General features: G+C 44.1%; 1 protein-coding gene across 1 annotated transcript in view; it reads right to left on the reverse strand.

Moving 5' to 3' along the window:
* Nucleotides 1-300: 300 nt before the first annotated feature.
* wdpcp (WD repeat containing planar cell polarity effector) overlaps nt 301-24,391 on the reverse strand; it is a gene marked incomplete at its 3' end in the record, with an annotated part of 62,328 nt that continues 38,237 nt past the window's right edge. The window contains exons 9-14 of the mRNA XM_008302634.1: nt 20,311-20,447; nt 16,504-16,695; nt 7,356-7,959; nt 1,895-2,083; nt 1,377-1,500; nt 301-364 (exon numbers count right to left, since the gene is read on the reverse strand). Coding sequence (XP_008300856.1) covers nt 301-364; nt 1,377-1,500; nt 1,895-2,083; nt 7,356-7,959; nt 16,504-16,695; nt 20,311-20,447 — 1,310 coding nt within the window. The remainder of the gene's footprint in view (nt 365-1,376; nt 1,501-1,894; nt 2,084-7,355; nt 7,960-16,503; nt 16,696-20,310; nt 20,448-24,391) is intronic.

Here is a 24,391-nt window from a genome sequence, read left to right on the forward strand (position 1 = left end):
TGACCACCTAAAACAAAATTAGAATCAGCAACTGATATCTCTTGTTAGGTGTAGTTTGTTAAGCGTGGACTGATTAGCAAATATTTTATCCATTTAAAATGACATCTAAAGAACTGATGGTGCAGTTTGTGAAATATCTCATGATTTAAATGCACTTTTTCAACTATTTTGTTAGGTCGTTTGTGTTCACAACATCATACATTTGGAGATGAACTGACTTAAAAACAGCCATTAAAGGGTTTTATTACCAGCAACCTTTGGGTCACATTTTGTTTTTCAGGATGTTTTCTTCTGACTCACCATGAACAGATCTCTGTCTTCTAAATCTACCGCGAGGAGGAAGGCCTTCTCAAAACGCTGGTGCCTGCAAAGACAATGGAGATGATAATCAATCTACATGCTTTGGATGACAAACGATAGAGGAATAAGTCTGTGCTACTATTTCCTGCTTTCTCTGGTGTGCACACAGACACGTTCCTCCGTCCGCAGACGTACACTTCTGCGTACAACACTGTCAATAATTGAACTGAGAATAGCGAGCTCTTTTCCTATTATCCAGAATTAAAGCTGGGAGAGAGAGAGCTGTATCTCCCAGTACAAAACACCTCAACTTTCCCTGTCTACAGCCAACATGAAACAAACAAACACAAGCGGAGAGAGGAGGTGTGAGGGAGTGTGAGGGGGGGGAGGCTTCCTTCATTTGATGTTGATGGAGAGAAAAAGAATGCAGGTAGGTGATAAGAGAGGAGAGGAGGAGGGATGCCAAACAACGCTCCAGCTCTGCTACAGAGGAGGAAAGAGGAAGAGAGGGAAAAGGGAGGTAATTGCAGGATGGAGAGCAGCGAGCGGCAGTGTGTGGGAACAACAGGGTCTATTTCAGTCAAACAGGCGTTTCAAAAGGCTCTCATGGCAGAAGGGAGAAAGAAACAACAGTCTAAACAGGTGCATGTGTGGCGCTTCGCCTTATGAATGACTCAAAGCTGCGTCGCTACGTGAGAGAGTGTGATGAAATCCAAAAGCTATTTCCTTTTTAGAATTTTTTAAAATAGCAACAGCAAACAAGCGGCATTAATTTGACGTCAAATTCTGAAAGACGTTTTTTGGACAGTGCCTCTTATTCTGATTCTCCACCCTGAGCGTTCCGCTAATGCCTTAAAAACAGTCAGTGGATGTGAGGAGTTACGTGACCACCAGCAGCAGATCTGTAGCCTGACAGAGGAACTTGTCTTAACACTTGTACTGTTTAGATATTGTTTAATTCCAGAAGTGCTCCTGAAAAGCCGACCTTGACCCCCCTGGAGGACGCGCACAGTCAAATTTCTCCCTCAGTGCAGCAAATTAAGACCACGTCAACAGCACGGGGTGGGTGGTGTTACCTGAGGAGGTGGTGAAAAAAGCGGCGGGCATATTTGCTGATTGGCTCCCTGTACTCCAGTATCACTGTATCAGAGAGAGGGGCAGGTGGGGCATAAAACACACCCAGAGCTGCCTCTAGCTGGGCTGCAGACACAACAGAAGCACACGCAGTCAAATTAACAAATACAAACGGCATTCACAAGGTTTTAGCAGATACAAACAATTCAGCCGAGCGTATTTTCTGTTTATTTTTTTTACAGAAAATGTAGTTAGCACGGGTAAATCTGCTGCCTTTTTGCATATTAGTGAGCTTTTTGTTATATATTCTGTTTTCCAGAAACTAAACTTTAATTCACAAAGTGCCAATTAAAAAGAACATTTACCAGAAAATGAACGCTAAATAAAAATCTAACTTCAATCGAGGCCAACAGGTTTGGTTGCAAGACTCAAACCCCTAAGGCTAACATGAGTCATGAATTCTGAAGAACGAGTATTTTAATTAGCTTATACAACGCTAGCTGCAAACGATGTGACCCACCCTCTCTGTCTGCGTTGAGCTCCAGCCTCAGCAGGTGGTTGGTGACCGAGCCCAGGCCTCGGTAGCACTCCTCCCCCGTGGTGCTCCAGTCCATGGCCTCCAGGACGCCCAGAGCCTCCCTGACCTGACCGCAGCGCAGTCTCTGCTGCAGCAGCTCCCCCAGACCCATCTGGCCCCCAGTAAGAGCTCCTGCAACATACAGTCGGGGTTTGGGTAGAGCTTGTTATTAAATGGAATAATAATGCATTTAAAAAAGGACGCAAAAAACAAAATGAAGCGCTGAATGTATGGTTTGACTGAATTATCAAACATTTACTGTATATATTAGGTCCTCCTGTGTGGTTTTGTCACTGTAAAACACAGTTAATTAAGTAAATTACAAAGACTAAGAGCATTATCTACACTGTAAAAAATGAAAGAACAGTTTTTACCTGTAATGTTTTAAACAGTGTACTGTTACTTTACTCATTTTCTCAGGTTCATTAAATGATAGACGACAACCAGTAAAATCACATAAAAAAGTACATTTTTTTAATGTTAATTGTGAAAAAAACAAATCAAAACTGTGCCCAGACATTTTTTTTTGTATCTTTAGAAATGGGAATTCTTTCTTTTACAATATTTGACCATAAAATCGTCCAACAGCCCAAAACTGAGCATAACGTCCACGTCAAAAATCTGCATTTTCACAAACAGCAACTTGTTGTTGTAGTGTGACAGTAAAATGACAGTTCTGCTGTGTTTAAAACTGCTTAAAAAAATCCAAATTTCAGATATTTGTCACTATTTTTCGTTGCTTTTAGTTTATATATGTTGTTGTTGTTGTAGTTTTGGAACTTTGCAGTACTCAACAGTTTATTACATATTTTTTCTGGCACCTTTGCTGCCTGATGTTTGGATTTTTACTTCTTTTTTTTTACTTTAATTTTTTTTAACAGTGTAACATTAATTTAGACTTTTCTGTTATTCTTATTAATTTTTTATTTCTTATTATTATTCCAAAAACAATACACAGCAAAAAAAAAGGAGAACTTTGTCATCTTCATCAACAAAAGGAGGAACAAAAAGACAATTTGAGATTTAAATTTCTATCCAACTTTAAAACAAATCTGGTAGAATTGTTTCAGGTTTTGTCCGTCCATCCATGTCACAACCTATCACTAACATCTCTTATGTGTTTTTAAAATTTCACTTTTATCATTTTTTAAACTGTTTTACTGTCCTCACTGTACTGTAATGCCTTTTTGGTGTATTTTTCTAACAGATGTCAAGGTTTGGATGATAGAGCAGTGACCTCATCGTCTCACAAATGTTTAAATATTCAAAAATTGCAACCACAGCTCTTGATATTTTCCTTCATATATGTTAAAAAAGGAGAATTCTCTTCAGGCACTTGGTTGAGCATGCAGAATAACCCGGAGCACTTACTGAACTTAAGTGAGTGTCCAGTGGATCAGTTTAAACTCCGAGGCAGCACTAGATTAGTTAGACTGGCATTGACTTGTCAATCAATTAGCCGAGTCCGTTCAATCCTCGGTGTGCACTTTGTGTGTCAGCGTCTGTGTGTAAATGCAAAATAAAAACAAGCTTCTCCTCATCAGCATCTATTTACATACGCTGGGAAAACACCGAGCAGACCGTATGTCTTCTTATCTTGAAGTAATTTGCCTAAATATTATTCAGATATACAGTATATGTAGCGGAGGCGGGCGATCTTCTGCGACACCTGAGGTCATCTGAGCGACGCTACAGCTGATTATGCCTTCTGACCACAGGTGACTGATGGTGCTTTTGTTGGCGTGTGCGTGTGAGCAGATTAGGACGCTGAATAATGGAAGGACGAGGTTTTGTGGCCTTCCCGGTAGTAGAGGTGTCTTGTTCTGTGAGTAAAAGGGCAAAGGAAGCGTTTGTGACTTTACAGAGTGGCTCATACGGGAAGTGCAGGTGTTGGATGCCAGTGGTAATTATGGTCTATTGTGGCTTAAACACAAAGATGCATAGAACAACACGTGGAGGAATCTCAGACTTGTTTTGGGCAGGGCTGATGTATGCTAAACTCAAACTGCTAGTTGCCATGACTGAAGACTATGTTGATGGGCGTGTCCAGGCTGTAAATTCAACCTTTGGATATACCTGTACATTGACTATCGATCGATCTCATTACAATGCACTGTTCTGATGGGAAACCTTGCTAACTAGCATTCATGTGGATGCTACCTAGACACAACCCATCCACATGCAGGCTGTTGCAAACTAATCACACCCCCCACATGGCAACTCCTAAATTGCAGCAGCTTCCCCCAGCAGGACAATGTACCGAGCCTCGCCGCAAAAATCTACTCAGGAGTGTTTTAAGGAACTTGACAAAGAGCCCAAAGTGCTAACGTGGCCTCCAAAGTCCCCAGATCTCAATCCGATCAAGCAGCTGCGAGATGTGCCGGAACAAGCCCAATCCACGGAGCTGCATCTCACGTCCATTCCCAGATCAGATCAGAGCCTTTTCTGCCTGCAGGTGGTTTTAATGTTGTGGCCGATCGGTGTATAATATTCTTCGGTGATGTAGTTAAGCCTGTGTGTTTCCTAAACGAACTGTGGACATGGCTAGTGGCACAGCTCTGCACAGTGTAGGTGATCCCTGACAGCAGTCCTGTCGGTAGGGCCAGACTGCAGGCAGGCAAAGTCACTACTGACTCTTGTCTAATTAATTGAAGAAGTTGTGTGTCTATCTGTGTGTGTGTGTGTGTGTGTGTGTGTGTGTGTGTGTGGGTGGGGTGGGGGGTTGGTGGTGGTACGAGCAATTAAAATGACAAGCTGGCAATTAGCAAACCCCCAAATCCCCTAAAGAGTGGGCTAATGTGGCTAATACATCAGCTGAGTGGCTCGTGTGTGTGTGTGTGTGTGTGTGTTTTTTTTGGGTACTGTATGTGTGTCGCTGTGCGTAGGAGTCTTTGAGTTGGGCGTTGACGCTAAGCTAACGCCGAGCAGAGACAATGGATCATTGAGGCGTCAAGGACAAGTCGGTTCTCTCCCACACCTGTCCACACCAACTTATTTGATCAGCTCGGCTCAAGCTCACTGTGTCGGACACGAAACGACGACGAGCGGGACGGGATCAGCGGCGGCGTGAACAAACAGCAGCGACGAATGAGGACACGCAGAGTGAATTAACACAACTCAGAGCATGATCATGACTAAAGCTGAGCAATACAATATTCCAAAATGTGAAAAAAAAACATAGTTAAAGCTGTTGTAATTTGGTCAATCATTCAGTAAATTATGTTAGAATCAGTTTTGAGAAATGTCCAATGTCTAGGCAGCAGGTTACGGCCTCTTGGTTGAACTGATTGGTTGATATCTCACCAAAAACTGGGATAATATTTACCAGTTCCTCCTGGAAAACACTGATAATGCTGCATTGTGTTGTACTTGTGAAAACAGGCAAAAACAGCTGAGTAACAAATGAAAAAAACCAAAAAAACGAAGTGGAATGAGAAGCACGATGCCCGGCTCCTCTCTCACCTCACCTGTCCAAGGTTACAGATAATGGATGACACTGGCATCCCGTATCAAACGCTGGAAAGGTGCAGGGGGTTTCCAACGCTACCATCTGAGCTGCAGTTTGGACCACACCATGAATCCAGCTTAAAAGTTCAGGATGACACTACATGTTCATTTTGATATGCATCATTAGATTCAGACTAACTAGCTCGTGCAGTAGACGACTTGTCCAGGTGCTTTATTTTCTACTGTCAAATAAATATGCACCAGCTTGTGTTCTCTTTATTTATTCTACACCAGCTGCACAAGCGGTTACATAATTACGCCTTAAACATCAGTAATATTTCACTACATTCCCATCGCTGCTAAAAAAGGCTATTTTCCTTGCGTGCCGTGCAGCACATTCCCCGGTCTGCCCCTCCACAGCCTGCACCGGTGCCGGCCCAGCCGCGGCCAACGTGTGCCCAGATGAGATAACTCGGTGCAGGCAGGGGGGTGGGGGCGGGGGGGCACCAGGGAGAGCTGCCTCCTATGGAAAAGAGAGAAGCTGGAGCTCGGCCAAGTCTTTCTTCCTCGCCGCCTCCCGACTCACTCCTTCTGTCATGTAGCGGGCCTTATGAAACAAGTCAATACAGAGAAGGAGCGCAAGCAAACAAACAAATGAGTTGGAGAGTGTGTGTGTGTGTGTGTGTGTGTGTGTGTGTGCGCGTGCGTGCATAGAAGCACAGAAATAGAAGAATACACACACGTGTGTGTGGGGGGAAGAATTATCATGGAGAAAAGACGTGCAGTGACTTTCTTCATCAAAACCTTGGCAGGCGATCAGAGGAAGGAAAGCTATTGTTGGAAGACACCCTCCCCTTTCGCTGTGCACACAGGCAGCCGAATACACACTGTCAAACACACACAAACGCACACATCTTCTACCTTCCTCCCTCCCTCCCTCCACCTCCACACTCCTGCTTTCAAACTTCAGCAGAGAGTTGCGTGCCACTGTCACATCTTCTTTCCAAAGTCACAATTAAAGATGCCGAATGTGTGCACGTGTGAGTGTGTGTGTGCGAGCGTTCGAGGGTGAGGTGGCTGCTTCGGAAAAATTTTGATTGGCAAACTTTATCTGGGGGCCCCGAGGGACTGCGCAGCCACTGTAAACGATTTATCGGAAAAATGCATCCCAGAATGCACCTGGGGGGCTCGTGCCCCGGGGCGATTATTGAATGACCTCTGAGAGCGTGACTCCTGCTAACCTTCCCGCCCGTCAACAAATTAACTTCCCTCAGCAGTGAAGAGGTACCAGGACGACCCGCTCAGCAGCCACATTTACACAGCCGGGTTCAGGCACAGTGTCAAACCCAAAACAGAGGAGGAGCCTCTGAAGGGAGGAGGAGGAGGAGGTGAGGAAGGCCTGTAAGTTGTTCTCTATTCAGAAGCCTGGGCGAAGGTTTCGTTTGAATTTGAGGGCACCTATAAGCAGGAGATGTGGTTACATTTTGAGCATCATTCACTTTTGGTTAATGTCTACACACCATTTTGTACCTTTCATGTTGGAACTTTCTCTAATCATGTGAAGGAAAACTCACATTTTTTTGTGGGTTTGTGGCTTCTAGTGCTTTGTGGACAACAAATTGTATAATTTTGATGCCAAATATTTGCATCCTGCTTCTTAAATGTGATGATTTTCTATTTTTTTTCTGATTTATGTTGCTGCAAATTTAACATCTTGGGTTTTGAACTGTTGATTACAATCTGAAGACATCATCTTGGAATTAAGGAACTTGTTTTGGGCTTTTTCTTATGAAGTGAGCCAATCATGGAAGTAATAACAGATTCATTAATGAAGGAAATAAGTGGTGGTTGCATGTCTAATGATGGATTTTGGTTTCTATTGCACAATTATTCACGTATATTTTGATGTTAGTGAGATTTCAGTCATTGTTTTTGCAGTGGAACTTATTGTACGTACCCAGTCTGAATCTCAAGGCAGCTAGCGGTCCCCCATGGAAGGCCAGTGTCAGCATATCTGTCCCGTCTGGGCCTCCGTCCAGGCCACTCCCCCACTGCAGTCCCGCCAGGCCTCCAGAGCAGCGCAGGTGCTGAGCTAGTCTTAACGTGGCAGCTGAAGCTACCTCCTCGGCTACCAGAGCCACGCTCACAGGTGCCAAGCCCACATCAAAGCACATCAGCTCCTCCTGCCCCCCTCCCACCACGACAACAGCCCCAGCGGGGTGCCAGGCGAGGAGGGTGGGCGGCACGGGGCAGGAGGCCAGGAGAGAGACCCCCCGCCGCTGGTCGTAAAGGACTAAGGAGGAGTCGCTTAAGCCCAGGAGCAGCGTGGTCTCGGAGGGGTGACGGGAGCAGGAGATGGGGCGGGATGGGAGCGGGATGCGGGTGACGGACAGGCGGTGCAGACGTCCTCGTGAACATTCGTACGTGCAGGTGTCGGCCCAGGAACCTTCTCTGGATCCTGGAGGTCCTGCAGGTAGTTCTACGGTCAGCACCTGGTAGGGCTGCAGCAGGCTGAAGCGGCAATCCAGGGGGTGACCTTCAGTCCGGACAGAGCTGAGGACCTGAGGGAGTAAAAGTAGAGAAGAGAGAATGATTCAGAGAAGTTAGGCAGTTCACCTGATACACCTGAACCTCGTCCCCATGAATCTCACCCACAACAACACTCTTTTCTGGGTAGTAGCAGAAGATTCTCACTGAGGATGTTTAAATCCATCCAACCAGTTTGTAAAGCTTGGAAATAACTTTCTTAACTTCTACATTAGGGTCAGACTAGTAACGATGAGGCATTTCTTTGCATACTAGCATCATGGTTTTAGGAACAGCAGTGCCATCACCATGGTCCAGACTGAAAATCTTACACAGTCCTGAGATCCAACATGGCACCATGGATGTCTGCCCCTGTGCTCTCTGTTTTATCTTATTTTGTGGCCTGCAGGGAAAAATCTGCACATTCTTTTACTCTTTATTATCATTTAAAGTGCCCTGGATTTCCTCCACTTGCTGTTTATTTGTCCTTGTTTGTCTTGGAACACTTTCTGTCTGTTGACTTACAACACTTGCTTTTCTCTACTTGTTAGCATTTACTGTCAAGCACCAAACCACCACGTCAAACTCCCGGTATGGAAAAACCTTCAAAAAGAACAGGTTCTGATGAAATGTGGAACAGATATCCATGCTGTATAGAGGACAGGAATCTTCATGACTTTGTTGATCCCCTGACTTTTCCTTTAGTGCCCCCACGATGGAGACATGATGTGTTTTGGAATGAAACATCTCAACAACCAATAAGGCCATTTACATCTCTTCAGAATAAACTGTAATAACCTCTTCTGACTTATTTTAACTGGTACGATCATTTGTCCCGTACTGTCATTCTCATCTGCCTCATCTTTCCCTCATGTTTGATGTTAATTTGCAAACGTTAACATGTCAAAGAAAGATTCAAGGGTCTTTGTTGAGGAAAATTAAGGTAAACTTCCTTTTGTGAAGATGGAAAAAACATTTCTTTCACTTCCACCCAATACATATATCAAACTTAGATGAAGTCCATGTGTTCTGACTGTTCTGTTTTCGCTTCTGTGGAGATCCACCTTCAGTTACTGAGCGACTAAAGTTCCTTCTTGATACTGGAGTGTTTAGAGAGTGGATACCGTCACCAACATGTTCTTCTACTTCTGAGCTAAAAGACGTTGCTTTGCCCAGCACTGTTAATGAATAAACCTACTTTTGAATAAAAGAAGGATAAGAAAGCAGACAAAGACAGAGCAGGCGAGAGAAAGACGGAGACAGAGAAATTAGTCATACCATGGCAGCAGCCCCAAACCCCCCGGAGATGGAAGAAATAGAGACTTCCACACTGCTCATAAACACCCGGCTGTCAATCAAGACAGCTAATGATAAGAGCTCCGTTTTAACTCAAGGTCAACAACATCTTCTCCCTGAGCATGCCACGGCTTGGCACCCGCCGATAAACAACCTCCTCTGTTTACCTGAGTGAGGAGCCAAGAGCTCAACGCAAGACACAGCAAACGACAAGAAACGAGCCTTTTTCAGATCACATACGAAGAAATCTGGGGGATTATTTGAGCAGTGGTCAAATCTAGAATGCAGATTATTTGCTGGTCGCCCACAGCCAGTCGGTAGGAGTGGGCACAATGGTCCTGCTAAGAGAACAAGCGATGACATGGAGGGAGATAGGCCATGTCACGGGTGGCGCTGTCGATAAACACCCACCAGGAACCAAGAACAGTAGGTGGATGACAGGAGACAACAGGCTGTACTAAACAGCAGCCCAACACTTCCACAGTCACTAACAGAGCTTTTTAGGAGGGATTTCACCTTACCAAAGCCTCTATCAGAGCCCTGCATTGACCGTGGCAGCTTTGGCTAAATGAGCCCATTTCTTTTCGCCGTGTAGACAGAAAGAGGGATCGGCTGCTTGCCTGCCTTCCTTTCCTTTTGCAAAGCTGCTCGGCCCAGTTTTTTGGCAGGCATTGCCAAAAAGGGACTTAGAGGGAGGAAGGCAGTTTTTTTTTTCGTGTTTTTTTTTTTTTTTCCTGCCTGCCCATGGTCTACAGCAGGAGAGAAGCAGATGACTGTCCTCCTGAAAGCTTTTTTCCTCTCTATAATCCCCCAGAGCTAGCTCCTGCTGCTCCCCGGGGGGTGGGTGCTGCGTGTGAATGTGTGTGTTTATTTGAGGCAGCAGGCAAGAGGGGCTCAATTCATGTAAAAGGTGGCGTATCCTTGGGAGGGTGCAGTTCTACATTTCGGCAGGGACAAAGTGACACATGCATTAAATAGACTAGCGCACAAACACATAGCGGGCGAGGGTCCATCCCGCAGAATGCTGTCACAGGAATCACAAGACCCACTTCGATGCCACAAACCCTGACCCTCCCCAACCACATCTCATCCTCTCAGCTTTTCATCCCGTGCCCGGTTTGCTAGTGCCCGCTGCCCGCTGTGCCAGCATACGATCATGGCACCGTCGAGGGGGGGGGGATGAGGTGCAGCTGATTCAGCTCTGTGGCCCCTGACAGGTGACCCTCCAAGAGAAGGAAAAGAGGCACAGCGTCAGCTAAAGTTCAGAGGCAACAAGCAAGCACTGCCTGGACTGGTACCATCAGCAGTAGCCAAAGTTTCCAGGAGTTTTGGACTCACGCTCAAAAACGACGTATGCTGCGGGAGAACGAACGCACATTCAACCTACATCACGCTCGACTCGTGTTCACAGCTCAGTTCACTCATGTCATGCCATAGGTTGACTACAATTAGTCAATCTTACAGTAGAAATCAGATAAATTTAATGACATTTGCTTATTTTCACACTCAATCAATAACATCGATTTTCCGGCGAGACGGCTCAATACTTCAAATAATAGGCCTCAAACATCAGCGCATCGACTTGTGTGTACATACAGTCTATTATACAGTTGATTTACAGCTAGACTGACAGTTTATGAATCTATGAGGCTCTCTGCTCATATAATCAATATTTCATGAAGACATAATGAAGTATATGAAGACAGCACGAAATATAAAGTCATTCATTACAGTAGCTTCCAGGTCAGTTCAACGTCCTATTAGGAATGAAAATGTCTTTATAACTTTGCTTTGTCATGTATTTTAGATTTTTATAATGAATACTGACCACCTCGATGACACTATTCAGCTGAGTCACTTTAAAAACACTATTTTTCAATAAGCAGCACTTGATTATTAATTCACAGTTGTATTTTAATTTTAATTTTCTATATTCTGTGTTTATAAGACACTTTGCAACGGTCGCTCTGAAAGGTGCTTCATAAACAAGTGATTTATAAATTAGGCTTATGCACAAAATTCTAACATTTCGCTTGGTTTTGGTTTTGAGAGGACACAAGTTCTTTGACTGGAGCTTTGCACTTAGCGCAGATGTAATAACTTTGCCTTTGTTTTCCTCAACATGTGCCCGATTTGAGTGCAACAGTTCAGACATTCAACGCAGAATGCACTCAGCGACGACAGCGTTTTCTCACATTTACAGCCACCAGGTTGGCTTTTTGAATTTTGGTCATCTCTAAAGCCACACTCTTTTTTTTATTCTGTGTGGTGTGAGCTGAGGCAGGCCCCTGAAGGCAACACAGCTGATTAGGAGATTAAAGCCGACTCAGAACTTGCAGGGTTGCGGGTTTTGAATCTTTTTGGAGCCGTAAACTCTGAAACTGCAAACACTCGTGTTGCTGTTAAAATCTGACAAATGATGACACAGATTAGCTGCAGCTGACTGTATGATTTCTGCATTAAGATCTTAAACATGCAGTTACTTGTGTGATTTCTTTGGAGCGTAGTTTGACTACGACGTGTCACAAAAACACTCATTTGCACTCCATTTTAGAAACTCGACAGAATTTATAAGCCAAAACAACAGCAGGAAAGACTTCTGTAACACAGCGTACATGCGTCATTGTAAAATACACATAAAGCTTTGTTTGCCTGAGAACTCCCCAAAGCGTACTGTGGCATGTGAACGTACGGTATTCCCTAAATCTGAGAGCGCAAAATAAAAAACGAATGACGAATAAGGTCAAGCGAGGGAGAGAGCAAGTGAGTGAAGGGATGTACAAAAGACAGACGGAAAGAAAAGGATGCAGACAGACAGAAATATGCACAGACGATGATAAGAAAGAGAGGAAATGGAAAAGAATAAAAGGGACGGAGAGCAGAGGGAAAGAAAGTGGAGACATGAAGAGAAAGATGCAAAGAGAGCAGAGACGAGGAGAGAGAGGGAGACAGACAGACAGACAGAGAGAGAGAGGACCTCTAGTAAGTAGCTTTCTCCTGGTTATTGGTTTCAGTGACTGGTCAAAACTATTCTTCGCCATTCTTCTCCTCTCTCTCTCTCACCGGCACCTTTTCTCCCCCTCCGTGGCGTGAAAGATAAAGCGGACGGGCCCAACTGTGTGGCTGGCCCTTGTTCACAGCAGTGGCCTTTTGAAGCCAATTTTCCAGCTCACGGAGCAGAGAAAGACAGGGAGAGACGGATAGAGAGAGACGGAGGGACTTGGAGGAGAGTCGAGGGATGAGGGGTGCTGTGGAGGAGGAGGAGGAGGAGGATGAGGAGGAGGTGGCGGTGGTGGTGGTGAGGGGTTGGCCGGGTGGGACCGGGGAAGTTTTAGGTATGTGAATTAGGGTTAGAGTTGAAGTACTGATGTGAGAAAATGCACCGGCACAGCGGGATTACAAACCCAAATCTTCCTCACACCTTAGCGGTCATAACTGCTGCCACTAAACATAATTCTGGGAGGGAGGGAATATTATTCTGTACAGGCAGTGTTTTTTCCTGTGCGGTTTTTAAAAAGCAGTGGAGCTCGAGGGGTAATTCTGCACTTTGGATTCCACACATCGACCCTCTCGTGGTCCAAATTATTCTGCAGTGCTCTGCTGAAATGTGCTTTCTACTGTATATGCTTTAATTCTCCACGTAAAGACTCGAAATGTGTACGTTTGAGAAGCCAATTCAGCCATTTTACACCATTAACGTAGCTTCAAAACCTCCCCTAATCATAGGAACAAATGCAGAACAGATTATAGATTATTTCATTTCAATTATATACTCTTGCTTTATTCTTGAGTCAATAATAATCAAAAGACAGCAGCAATGACACAAATGCAGATCAAAAAGCTGCAGACAAACTGTCTGGTGACAGATAACAGGACAGTCATATGGTTAAAAAAAATAAAAACAACAACAGAAAAAAGTATGTTCACAAACAGCTAAAGAGACTTAACATGAAGAAACAAACAAACATTCATCTGGTGTTTCCTTTTCATTAAGATTATTAAATTCCAGGGAATGGCTTGTGTTTGTTTGCTGGGTGGGGGAGTGAAGGAGGGAAGCATGAAGGAAGGATCATTAAAAATGTTAACCGGCTGCATAAAACTAACTGTGTATGTTTGCCTCCCCCCTCGTTTGCGTGCCGTGGCTCCACTTATCAGCATGAGGAGGGGAGGGGAGAGGGGGGGGCATGCGAATTAAGACCACATAGGGAAAGAAATCAGACTTTTTTAAATGCCGAGAGACTGGCTAGAAAATTGGCTTAGTGCGGCAGATAGCGAACTGAACAAAAGGAACATATATATGAGCTTGAAGTGATTGAAGTAGCTGGCGTCGCCCGATGGGTGCCCGGCGTTTGATTCCCGCTACGGCTCTTACATAAACTGCTCGCTTAATTTCACACCGCGCATCTGAAAAATGACAACAAACGCTTTCATTAGAGCGCGATGCCGCAGCCCCACGAAGAGACTTTAATGTTCTTGAAGCGAGGAGGAAGGAAGGAGGAGAAGGAGGACGGTGGTGGTGGTGGTGGTGGTGGGGTGTGGAAAGAGACAGAGAGAATAAACTAGGTGAAGGAGTGTGATAAATGTGGAGAGCGTTCCAAAAACAAGAAGCAGAAAAAAGCAGCAAACAGCATCTGCTTTGATTATTTCAATATTCATGTGCCCCCCCACCTCCAATCCCTCCCTCATTCTCTGCTGCGTGAATTTGTTTCCCTAGCATGCGATTGGTAACGCTCATCTTTCCTCCCTCTCGCAGACTTCTCCCTCTCTGGTGTGGTGAGTATTTTGCATACGCTTACCGAGGTACGCGGTACGAGGAGTGGAGTTAAGCTCGGTTCGGTAATTTGGGATCTTTCATCTGCGTTTCGGCACGAGGCCAATCCTACATTGACACAGAATCGGGTCATGGGTAGGGTTTTTGCCAGAGGCCACGAGGATGTGCGTCTCAGCCTGCATGTGTGAGAGTGGGTGTGTAGGCGTTCTCCTTCACGCTGTACCACAGCTTAGCTCTCCCGCTTATTTCATATGGTGATGCATGGAGGTGCAACACAGAGGTACCACCCTTGAGGTGACTAACACACCATCCCCAATCCCATCCATGACAACACAGGTCTCTTCTCAGATCAGCAGCTTTGTCGCTTCTCTCACTATGTGTCTGGTAAGTGTGTGTGCCTGAGAGAGAGTGTAAAAAAAATAATATATAGCTGGAGTTATGATGTATGTTACTGGAAGGGGATTAATAAACCCGAAAAGTTAAGAATGTTTGACGCAGGAGCTCAATATTTAATTATTTGCTAGATTATTGTGTTTAGATTTAGTTTAGCTTGTCCTCAGTAAATAAAGAAAAGCTAAATTTAACGTGTTTTGTGCAAACGATAATCCATGTCTGTTAAATTTGAGCCACTTAAGGTGATTCAAAGTGCACCAAGCAGGTGAACGTTGTACTTAAGTCAAGAAAAGAGAAAATCAATTCCATGATTACAGCTGGCGTCACTTCCAACATGTGCTACTGTATCCTTTAAATTCCTAAATGAGCCAAATTATTAAAAAGTTTTGAAGAAAAAGCTCCTATTGTGCTGAACAGGTAGGCTAAAACTAATGTGTATTTTTATTGTTGAATATCTTGTTGATTGTTTTCCGGACAAAAATAAAAAATAAATTCTGTTTCCTAAAGTAAAAACACGGCATAATCACCTACCTACCTAAAAATATTCATCTTACTGTCATCGAAGAGTAAAGAAATCAGAGAATATTCACATTTAAGTACCTGCAATCAGAGAACTTAGACTTTTTTCCCCTTAAAAAAAGATGCATCAGCTGTCCAAATAACTGCTGATTAATTTATTAGTTGCAGTTAATCAACTTAATCAGCGCTAAACTTTAAACAACACACAAAGGCAACAACTCAACACATTTCAACGATGCTCTAATAATTCCACACTCATCCCCTCCCTGTGGTTTGTGCGTTTTATCCACTTCTCTGTGGCACTAGCTCAGACTAAGCAGCCCTGTGCTGCAGATCCTGGGAGATCTCACGGCGTTCCCAGGCCAGATGGGATATATAATCCCTACAGTGTGATTTGAGTCCATCATGGGATCTCATTTGGAAGTGCTAGAACTAATTCCAGAAGAGGAGTCTAGGAGGAATCCTGATCAAGAAGAAACAACTCCTTCTGGACGCTCAGACACTTTGTGGAAAACAGATTTTGGCTGCTTTACTCATTCGGTCTCTCCCTAGAAGTCACACCACCACCTGAAGGTTAAAACAAATCACAGGTCGACGGGAAACTGAGAGCTTTTCCTCTGACTAAGTTTCCTTTGCTTGCTACTGTACCAAAGTCAGTGCAATCACTGCACCAACCCACCTGCCGTGTCCATCTCTTGCTCCATCTTACAGCCAGTCGCCTGAGTGAGAGATACTTGAATTACTCCACTAAGGGAAGTAACTCGCTACCAAAACAGCCAAGGGAGCAATCCACCATTTTCTTCATTTATAGCTGAGGATACAGACACAGCTCTTGCTCCTGGCTTACAGGAACTCTGCCACCTGATATTCCCGCAGTAACCCCACAAGAATCCTGGCCATCATGAGGTTATAAACCTTTCTAAAGTCAACAACCACCTCACCAAGTGACAAACACACTCTTATCCAGCAACCTTTTCTGCTACTCTTATCCTTAGATCCAGAGCATCGGTGACTTAATTTAATCTTTAGAAGTGTGGTTCCATTTATTCATCTTGTCTTTGGATCAGACTTTGTTTGATTGTTGGTTTGTGCTGTTCTGCTGTACTTTCATTTTGGTGCTTCTGCTGAATTTACCTTCTAAAAAAACTAACAAAAGGTTGAAGCTTCTATGTTTTAGTAAGAATTATGTACAAGCTTTGTGTGTGTCGTGTGTGAGAAAATATAATTTATTTGTCTTTGTGGTGTATTTATAACCAGGAGTCCTGAGTCACCAGTGACTGAACGGTCCAGATACAGGTGTTCTTATAGACAGTCACTAGAGACACATTCACTGCACTCAGATCGTCTCCGTTTCACTAATTGTGTGACTTCTAGCACCGATTGGCTGCCCTGTAGTGAACTGAATGAGCCACTTTTAAACAGATGAATACTTATGCACGTACTCATGTTACAGTTAATATTTTTAATTACTTACTTGTCTTTTTTTCCCCCAAATTCTTTAAGAAAACCAACTTAAATTGCCTCAAAGTTTAAAATGCATCAAGAGGAGCAAACGTCCAGTGACTATTTTTATAGGCGCTGTGTGTACGTGTTTGTGCACCTTGAGGCCTTCGGTAGGAGAGCAGCTGAGCAGAGCCAGGTTGTTCCTCTGCGTGTTGGTGGGAGTCCAGGGCCACGGCTCCTCACCGGGTTCGTCCAGGTTCCACCAGCAGAGCGCCACGTCCTGGAGACGGTTGAGGCTCACGTGTCTGTGGAGTCTTCGACCTCGTCCGCCCACCTCCACGGACATCACCTGGACGCAGAAACACACGAAAAGAGGACGATCGCGCACTGAGGAAGAGTCGGAACGGTCGGAAAACAGAGATCCTACAGCGTTAATACACATCTTCTGAAGAAGGGCAAGTTAGCATCTTAGTGATTCATCAATTTGGATTCACCTTCCTGGCCTGTTTGAACACCTGAGGGCTCTGACACTTGCACATCTGTAGCCCCAGATATCTCTGCTGTCCTTCCCCGATTCCTGTTTTTGTTGATGTCTGAGGTTGTTTTTTATCTTCCATTATTAATGTCTGTGTGCGTTTTGTTCTGTCGGGCTTGTTGTTTTAGTGATGTGCATATTTTTGGGAAGGTTCGCCACGCTCTACGGGCCACAACAAAGAGACGCACAGTAATGAGCTCTCGTGGCGCTTGGGGGGGTACACGCTCACACGGACAGACACACACGCATGAACACGTGCATGTATGTACACAAACACACGTGTACATACATGCAAAGGATATGAAAGTGTGTGTAAGCACAGTTTTATAGGCTCACACACACCGTTAGACAAACAGCGCTCTGCTCAGAAGCACTTTTAAAGCAGGTGAAATTGCGGGTCTTACACTGTGACCCTGCCTTTCATGTACACCGCAGCTCATTCCCTACACACACACACACACATATTCACACACTCTTTATCTCCAGTCACACTCACTAACACAATGAACCAGAGTCGATGGCTAACATGCACACATTACCACACACACTCTCACGTCCGTGACCTCCGTCGCGGTGCAGAGGAGTGGCAGATAGAGGGAGGACAGAGGTGAAGGAGGCAGAAGAGAGAAGAATAAAGGGCGATAATGAAGAAAAAAGCTGATTGTTTGGGTTTGGAAAGACGAGTAAGGAAGAGGGGAAAAAGAGGTGGTGGCTGCTTTTATGCACCGCAGCTTCAGGGAAATGGGAATAAAGGAATAAAACATGGTTGGATTAATAAATGAATGAATGAATGAAGGAAGGAAGGACAAAACAAAATGCACACATAAAAAGGAAAAAAAAAAATAATTGGAATTTTCGCAATAGATCAATGAGAGGTTTGTAACAAAATATACAGGAAAAGAGCAGTCAGTTGTGACACCGAAATCCCACCAAATAGGCGTGTTGTCAGCAACGCAGGGGTGTCTCTTTAGAAATTAATTAATAAAAACATGCCTCGGCACAAAAAGAAATGGGCTCAAAGTCCAGAGACATGAGGAAATTAGTAAATCGACAAGCTGTACTGTATGAGTAGAGTAGATTTGAGATTCAGTGGTCCATGTCTGCCCTCGTTGCCCCCTTGGGGGGGAAATTTGCTTTGGACACAGAATACGCCTGAAAATGATGGAGCTACATTTGATGATAAAGGGAACAAAGAGTTGCCCCAAACAGCTGAACGGGAGATCACTGACAGATTAGAAATGGAAAAGAAGAAAAAAAATCAGAAAATCACTGGGTTAATAACACACTCTATCTCTACCCCCTGTATGCCCCCTCCATCCCTACCCATCTCCTCGCTCTTCTAGGTTTTTTTTTCTGCTGGCGTTTGCTGGTCAGCAATAATCAAAAACCACTTTCTGTGGGCCGGATTAGTTTAGCCCCCCCCTCAACGCCCCCTACTCTCCCTTCTCCAGCTTAGCCCACTGGACCAGGGCGATGTGTACGTGTGTGTGCATGTGTGTGTTTGTTGTGGGGGATGGGTTGTGGGGCGTGCACACGTGTGCGTATGCTGCAGGTTGCATGCGTGCGCGTGCGCGTGCATTGACAGGGTGTGCGGGGCGTACAATATGGAGTGGTGGTAGTGATGGGGGGGATGTCTTATCAGGACTGTGCTTCTGGAGACAGACGCACGGCAGGAACGATTGCTTTCACGCACACACATCAACATGGCCGCGCGCACACACCCACACACACCTCAACAAAAGGGCCTGGCAGTAATGTGATAATGCCAGGGTTAGCAGTTAGCCAGCTAGTGAAGGAGGACACAGTGTAGTTTTGTTTTGTGGGAAGAACGGGGACGCACATAATCAGACCTTTTACTGACACCTACAAAAACACCTCCAGATCACACTCGGCTCAACACACGCTTGTATAAGAGATTAATAGACGGGAACAGGAAAATCGCAGCGACTGAGACGCAGTCTGAACATAAAGGCTGCATTACCACGACCATTATATTATATTCAGACCTACAGATCCAATCAGGAGTTAAATAAATAACGACTGCTCTGCCAAACACTCACACCAACTGGTTGGACCTGAGTGGCAACTAGCAACTCAGTTTAATTTAATTTAATCTATTTACTTTTACATCTACAGAATCTAGAACCATCTACACCTTTGCACCTATTACCTTTTGCATCTTGTATGTTTTTACTGAACCTACACATTTTATATATAACTGCACCTTGTATGTACTTAAAAAAAAAACCTTTTCTTACAATTCTTTATACACCAAATAAGCTGTCCTTACAAGAATAGGCTATCCCACTGATTTTATAATTGCACATCTCCTACTGTACTTTTAAAAATGTTGCCTGATTTTGTGATTGCACTGAGAGGATTGATGCTTAATTTCATAGTACACTGTGCTACGACAATAAAATAATTCTCTTCTATTCTAGCAGTAGACCAAATAGATAGGAAACAAACATAGCTAAACAGTTAGCAACATTCCCGCTAAATTTAAGCAGTCTTTTGGGGTTGCTGTAAAGTTTACATGCAAATAACACGAGTTAAAAAAGTAGTCATTTTGTAGAACATAATGGTCAGGCTGCACCTCGTTATCATTTCGCTATATGTGGGAAAAAAAACACTCTGGTTTGTTTGTGTTTCTTCCAACCAATCACAGTCGTCGTGGGCAGGGCTGAGGGAAGGATGTGGCTTCAGTGTTTACTCAGAATAATGATGGGTGGAATTATTGTGGTGGGACTTTTGCATGCAGGAAAATGAGCACTGATAATTTCACCCCAAAAAACCTTGACATTTTCAGAGGTTGTTGTTTAACAAGAAAACAGCAACACAGAGATAGAACGGTGAAATGAGTGGTGGCTTACACCTGCATCCTACATCCAGTAGTAGAAAGTGATGTAGTTAAAGTACTCGCTTGCATGTATGCTGAAGTGACTCTAGTTTTCTTTACAGCCCATTCTCTGAGCAGCCTTCCCTCTCTCACTGACGGTCACAGGGAGAAGGTCAATAACACAGCAAGCACCCAGCAGGCTCCTGCACCTGCTAAACTTCAACTCAAACAGACTGAAAGGTTTTTTATAATAATAGTTTCATAGTTTTTTTTTTTACAATGGAAATTCCTATCTGGCACTGACTGAAAGAACATGAACTGTTTCCAGGTTTTACTTTATCTCAATCAGGAAAAGTATCTGAATGAATGTGAAACTCATCCAAGAAAAACATTTTGGAAATGTTGCCCATCAGGTTGGATGAAGAAAGAAGCCGGACTCTCACACAGGACGACATGTTAACACTTTTGTTTTTTTGCCTGTGCCTTCGTTTGGTGTCCTTCTTCTTTATACCTCTCTCTCTCTTGCACACAAGCACAGTTAAGCGCACACGTTACTCATGCACACACTCCATCAATGAGCTCCACTGTACCTTGATTTCAGAGGGTGAGAGTTTGTCTGTTCGCCTGCCAGTCTCTGGGGAGTCCTGGTTCTTTCTGTTCAGGTAGACTGCAGCCACTTGGCTCTGCTCCAGGAAGGACAGCAGAATCAGCCTCTCGCTCAGCACCGCTGGGAACGACAGCGACGACCAGTTAATGTCAGGATTCACAACAAAAAAACACAAAAACAACTCCGAACTGTTGAGGTCGACCTTTTAGATTTGCACTATTCTATCTTGCACATCCAAACATGAACACACACACTGACTGCTATAGTTTTCACTTGGAAATTAAAAATGAGGACACATGGTAAGATGTGGTTAAATCAGGAATAAAAGACAATCATGATGTTTTTATATTCTGAAAGCATCTCAGTTGCATCAAAGGGAGACGTAACTCACACAGAGGCCACAGAAAACGTCACCGACAGATTCCAGTTTGAATGAGGCCAATCTGGGACAAACTAGTGGTTTAATTAACTTCATAACAGACTTTCTGGATTCCTGCCAATGGGCGACAACATTAAAACCACCAGCCTAATATTGTGCAGGTTCCCCTCATGCCGTCAACCCAATCAGGACATGTGGTTTCTGGCACCAGAATCATGGCAGTGGGTCCTTTGGGTGATATGAGTTATAGGATTTTAGGGACCAGGTTTGTTCTGGTGACTTCTGTGGATGCTAGGTCAGACTGAGATCCAGGGAGTTTGGAGATTGGGTCGATGCTTTGAGCTCTTTGTCGTGTTCCTCAAGCCGTTCCTGAGCAGCTGCAATGTGTTCTGCATTAAAGGGGGCAGGTTTAGGCAACATGGTTTAGGTGGCTGGTACATGTCAAAGTCCTGATGGAACCAGACATCACACCTGATTTCTTCAAGGACTGTTGAAAGATAGAAAATCAAACCTGTCACCACGTCTGGGGGTTGAGAGGTTCAGACTAGCTCCAGGTTTAAAGTTCTAATTCCTATATTGTTTGGTGTTGTGCTGTTTTTTGAAGCGTCTATATTGTAGAAGGCGAATTATAAGTTCAGCCTGTACTGAACAACCAGCTCTACCCTCCCTCTGCTGTTTGCATTAAATCCTGTAGATGTTGTGTTAAACTGTAATTTTGTTTTCTAAATGTTCTCTTCTATTCAGTTCGTCATCACCGTTCACCATCACTCCCGTTGTACTGATCAGTTTGGAGAGTTTGTCTCACTTTACTCCCTCTCCTCTACCTCACCTCTTGCTTCCTTCTCTTTCCTTTCCGCCTAGTTTACCTCCTTCCCTACCTTCCTGCAGCCCTTCCTCTCCTCTCCGCTGCCTTCTGTGTTCTTTGTATCTCTTTCTTCTGCTGTTCTCTTCTCTCTTCCCCTCCTGTCAGCGTACTGAAGGCTCTAAGGCCTTTTTTGTGGTAGAAGAACACACTTGATCCTGTTCAACTCTTCAGGAGCTGCATGGAAACGCTGATTAGCAATTAAGCCCCCCTCTCCTTCAAATTAATCTGTTTATGAAACCAATTAAATGGAAAGGAGTGTGTGTGTGTGTAGGGTGTAGGGGGGGGGACTTACATATGTCTGTTAGATATCCTGCTTTGAGTTGAACGAGTAAGGCTGCACCCCGAGATTTAGAAATCTAACCGGCAATTAACCGTGGCATGTGTGTATTTATAAACGTGCGGGTATTGGTATGATTACACTTCAAATCATCCTGTTGTGTGAAAATTGTAAATTAATATGCAAATATTCATGAGGAGAGAGAGAGGAACTGGGTGGAAATACGGGAAAAACTAGCATCTTAAATCAGGTCAGTTGAGTCAGTCGGTCCCTACGTTGAAGATAGATTATAAAGCGTTCGTAACAAAAACTGGTTCAAGGCTTAAAAAAAAAAAAAAACAGCCATTAACGATGCCTTAGCTTTCTGCAACAACGTTTAATGCAATAGTAAGCGTCTTTGTAATAGATTACAGACAAATCAAGTTAAATGCAGTTTAGTATTGATCTCTATGGGTGTCTATAAACGGGATTAAGATTAATCCCATTCATTTCCAAATGAAGGAGGGGATGTGAAACCAGGCTGTGGCCCAATCTGGGACCAGGTGGCTGATTTGGCATTAAGGGCCAGACCTTCATGACCCACCCTGAAAAACCCCCACAGACACACACACACACACACACACACACACACACAAAGCGCATACATGTACACATTCATATGTAGCCCCCTAGACACATGCAAAAACAGCTGCATATACATTCATACATGCACGCCTGCAACCACGTTTTATGTATGCACATTTACACACACCAACACAAATGCAAAAAACACACACACGAGCATAAAGCTACCACATGTTAAAGCACGCACACGGTCCCAACACATACACACAGACAAAAACGCACGCACACACACAAACTCCTCTAAATCCATTTAATGCCATCTCCTCAGCAGCATGTTGACATAAGAGGCCAATGGGCTTAACCAAAGCACATTTAAACATGGGTAAATGAAACCGGCTATGAAAAATCACTTAAGGATGCTTAATCGTGGAGCATATGCGCGGCTTGGCCCAGCCATCGGCCAAAGGAAGCTGGTAATACTTTGATGGTGTAAAATATTTGTAATCTGCCGCTCGGTATGATGCAATCGGAGCTCATGGTAGGAACACTGTGGTAACTGGCATTCACGACGCAAAGTTTAAGAGGACAGTAAGCCTGATTAGTCACATTGTGAGACAAAAAAAAAAACCACAGACCTGGCTGCAGATGCTTCTTGTGTCAAAAACAAACCAGGCCTCACGTTTAGCCGAATCCGTGCAAATCAGAAAAGGGATTTTCTTCTGCATTCAAATCCTGAAAACTTTATTTTTTGCTTTCCAAAGTAGTCAAATCCTGTTCAGACAATGGAAATGGATTCACTGTCATGACACAGTGGCTTACGGTTTAATTTAAGATTCGACTGGAGCCGCAATGTTTAGCCAATTAATTGCTTGGGAAAAGAAAATGAATGAGCAACTATTTTAATAACTGAGTAAGCGTTTCAGTCAATTTTTCAAGCAAAAAAAAAAAGCCAAATAATTGCTGGTTAAAGCTCCTCACACATGTGGTTTTTACAATTTAGGGACTTTATGTTTGGCTCTGGGAAGTTGTGTGTTGGGTCTGTTTAGTGTTGTTCAATACTTTTTATGTGATGACTCATTAGGAAAGGAGAAAATAATAATAATAATAATAATCTTCACACTTTGACATTGCAGCAATTGAATACACAAACAATAAAAAGTAAATTCTACCTGTCATATGTCACAACACACACACACACCAGTCACAACTTGATTGTAAACTGTTTCAGTAATTGTCAAAGTGTTGCGCAGTGCGATCTGGTCCGGCTCTCTGCTCTAATTGTCTCAGACTAATTTAACAAGTGGCAGATGTGAGAACCTCTAACCTACACCTCCCACCCCAACCTCCCCCCACAAACACACACACACACACACACACACACACACACACAATCCCCGGAACCCACCCTCTCACAACCATTACTCTAATAATTAGTGCCTCTGAGGCTTTGAATGGAGTGCAGCGGGAGGTGAGTGGGTGTATGTGTACCTGGGAGTGTGTGCACGCCAGCATGTGTGTAAATGTGAGCGTCATACAGTAAGTGTTTGTTGCGCTATACAGGAAAGGAAAAGAAAAAAAAAAGTCTGTAATTACATATGTATGCATGTGAGGACAGGAGTGTGCATGCTTGTGTGTGTGTGTGTGTGTGTGTGTGCACTATGGGGGCTTTATCAAGTGTCTGGAGACCCCGGGCGGAAGTGGGGAGGGCGGTGTTATGAACAAATAATTGATACAGAAAGAAAGAAATAATTAGCAGATTTGGGCCGGTGTCCACGGCCCCTTGTTCTCTCCTGCCAGGTCTGCCGAGCGAGGGAGCGCAGCGCGAGGGGGGCGGCGCTCCCTGGAGGAGCTCGCGATGGAGGAAAAAACACTGATGGATGCTCTTAAGGGAAGGCCCCTGGACACACACAGCACAAAAGGATTTGTCCGCAATTAGCTAGCAGAGTCGCCTCGCTCACCTGTGGCACCTGTTATGTATG

The sequence above is a fragment of the Stegastes partitus genome, unplaced genomic scaffold (assembly GCF_000690725.1).
Source record: "Stegastes partitus isolate 25-593 unplaced genomic scaffold, Stegastes_partitus-1.0.2 Scaffold1847, whole genome shotgun sequence".
Taxonomy (NCBI): Eukaryota; Metazoa; Chordata; class Actinopteri; family Pomacentridae; genus Stegastes; species Stegastes partitus.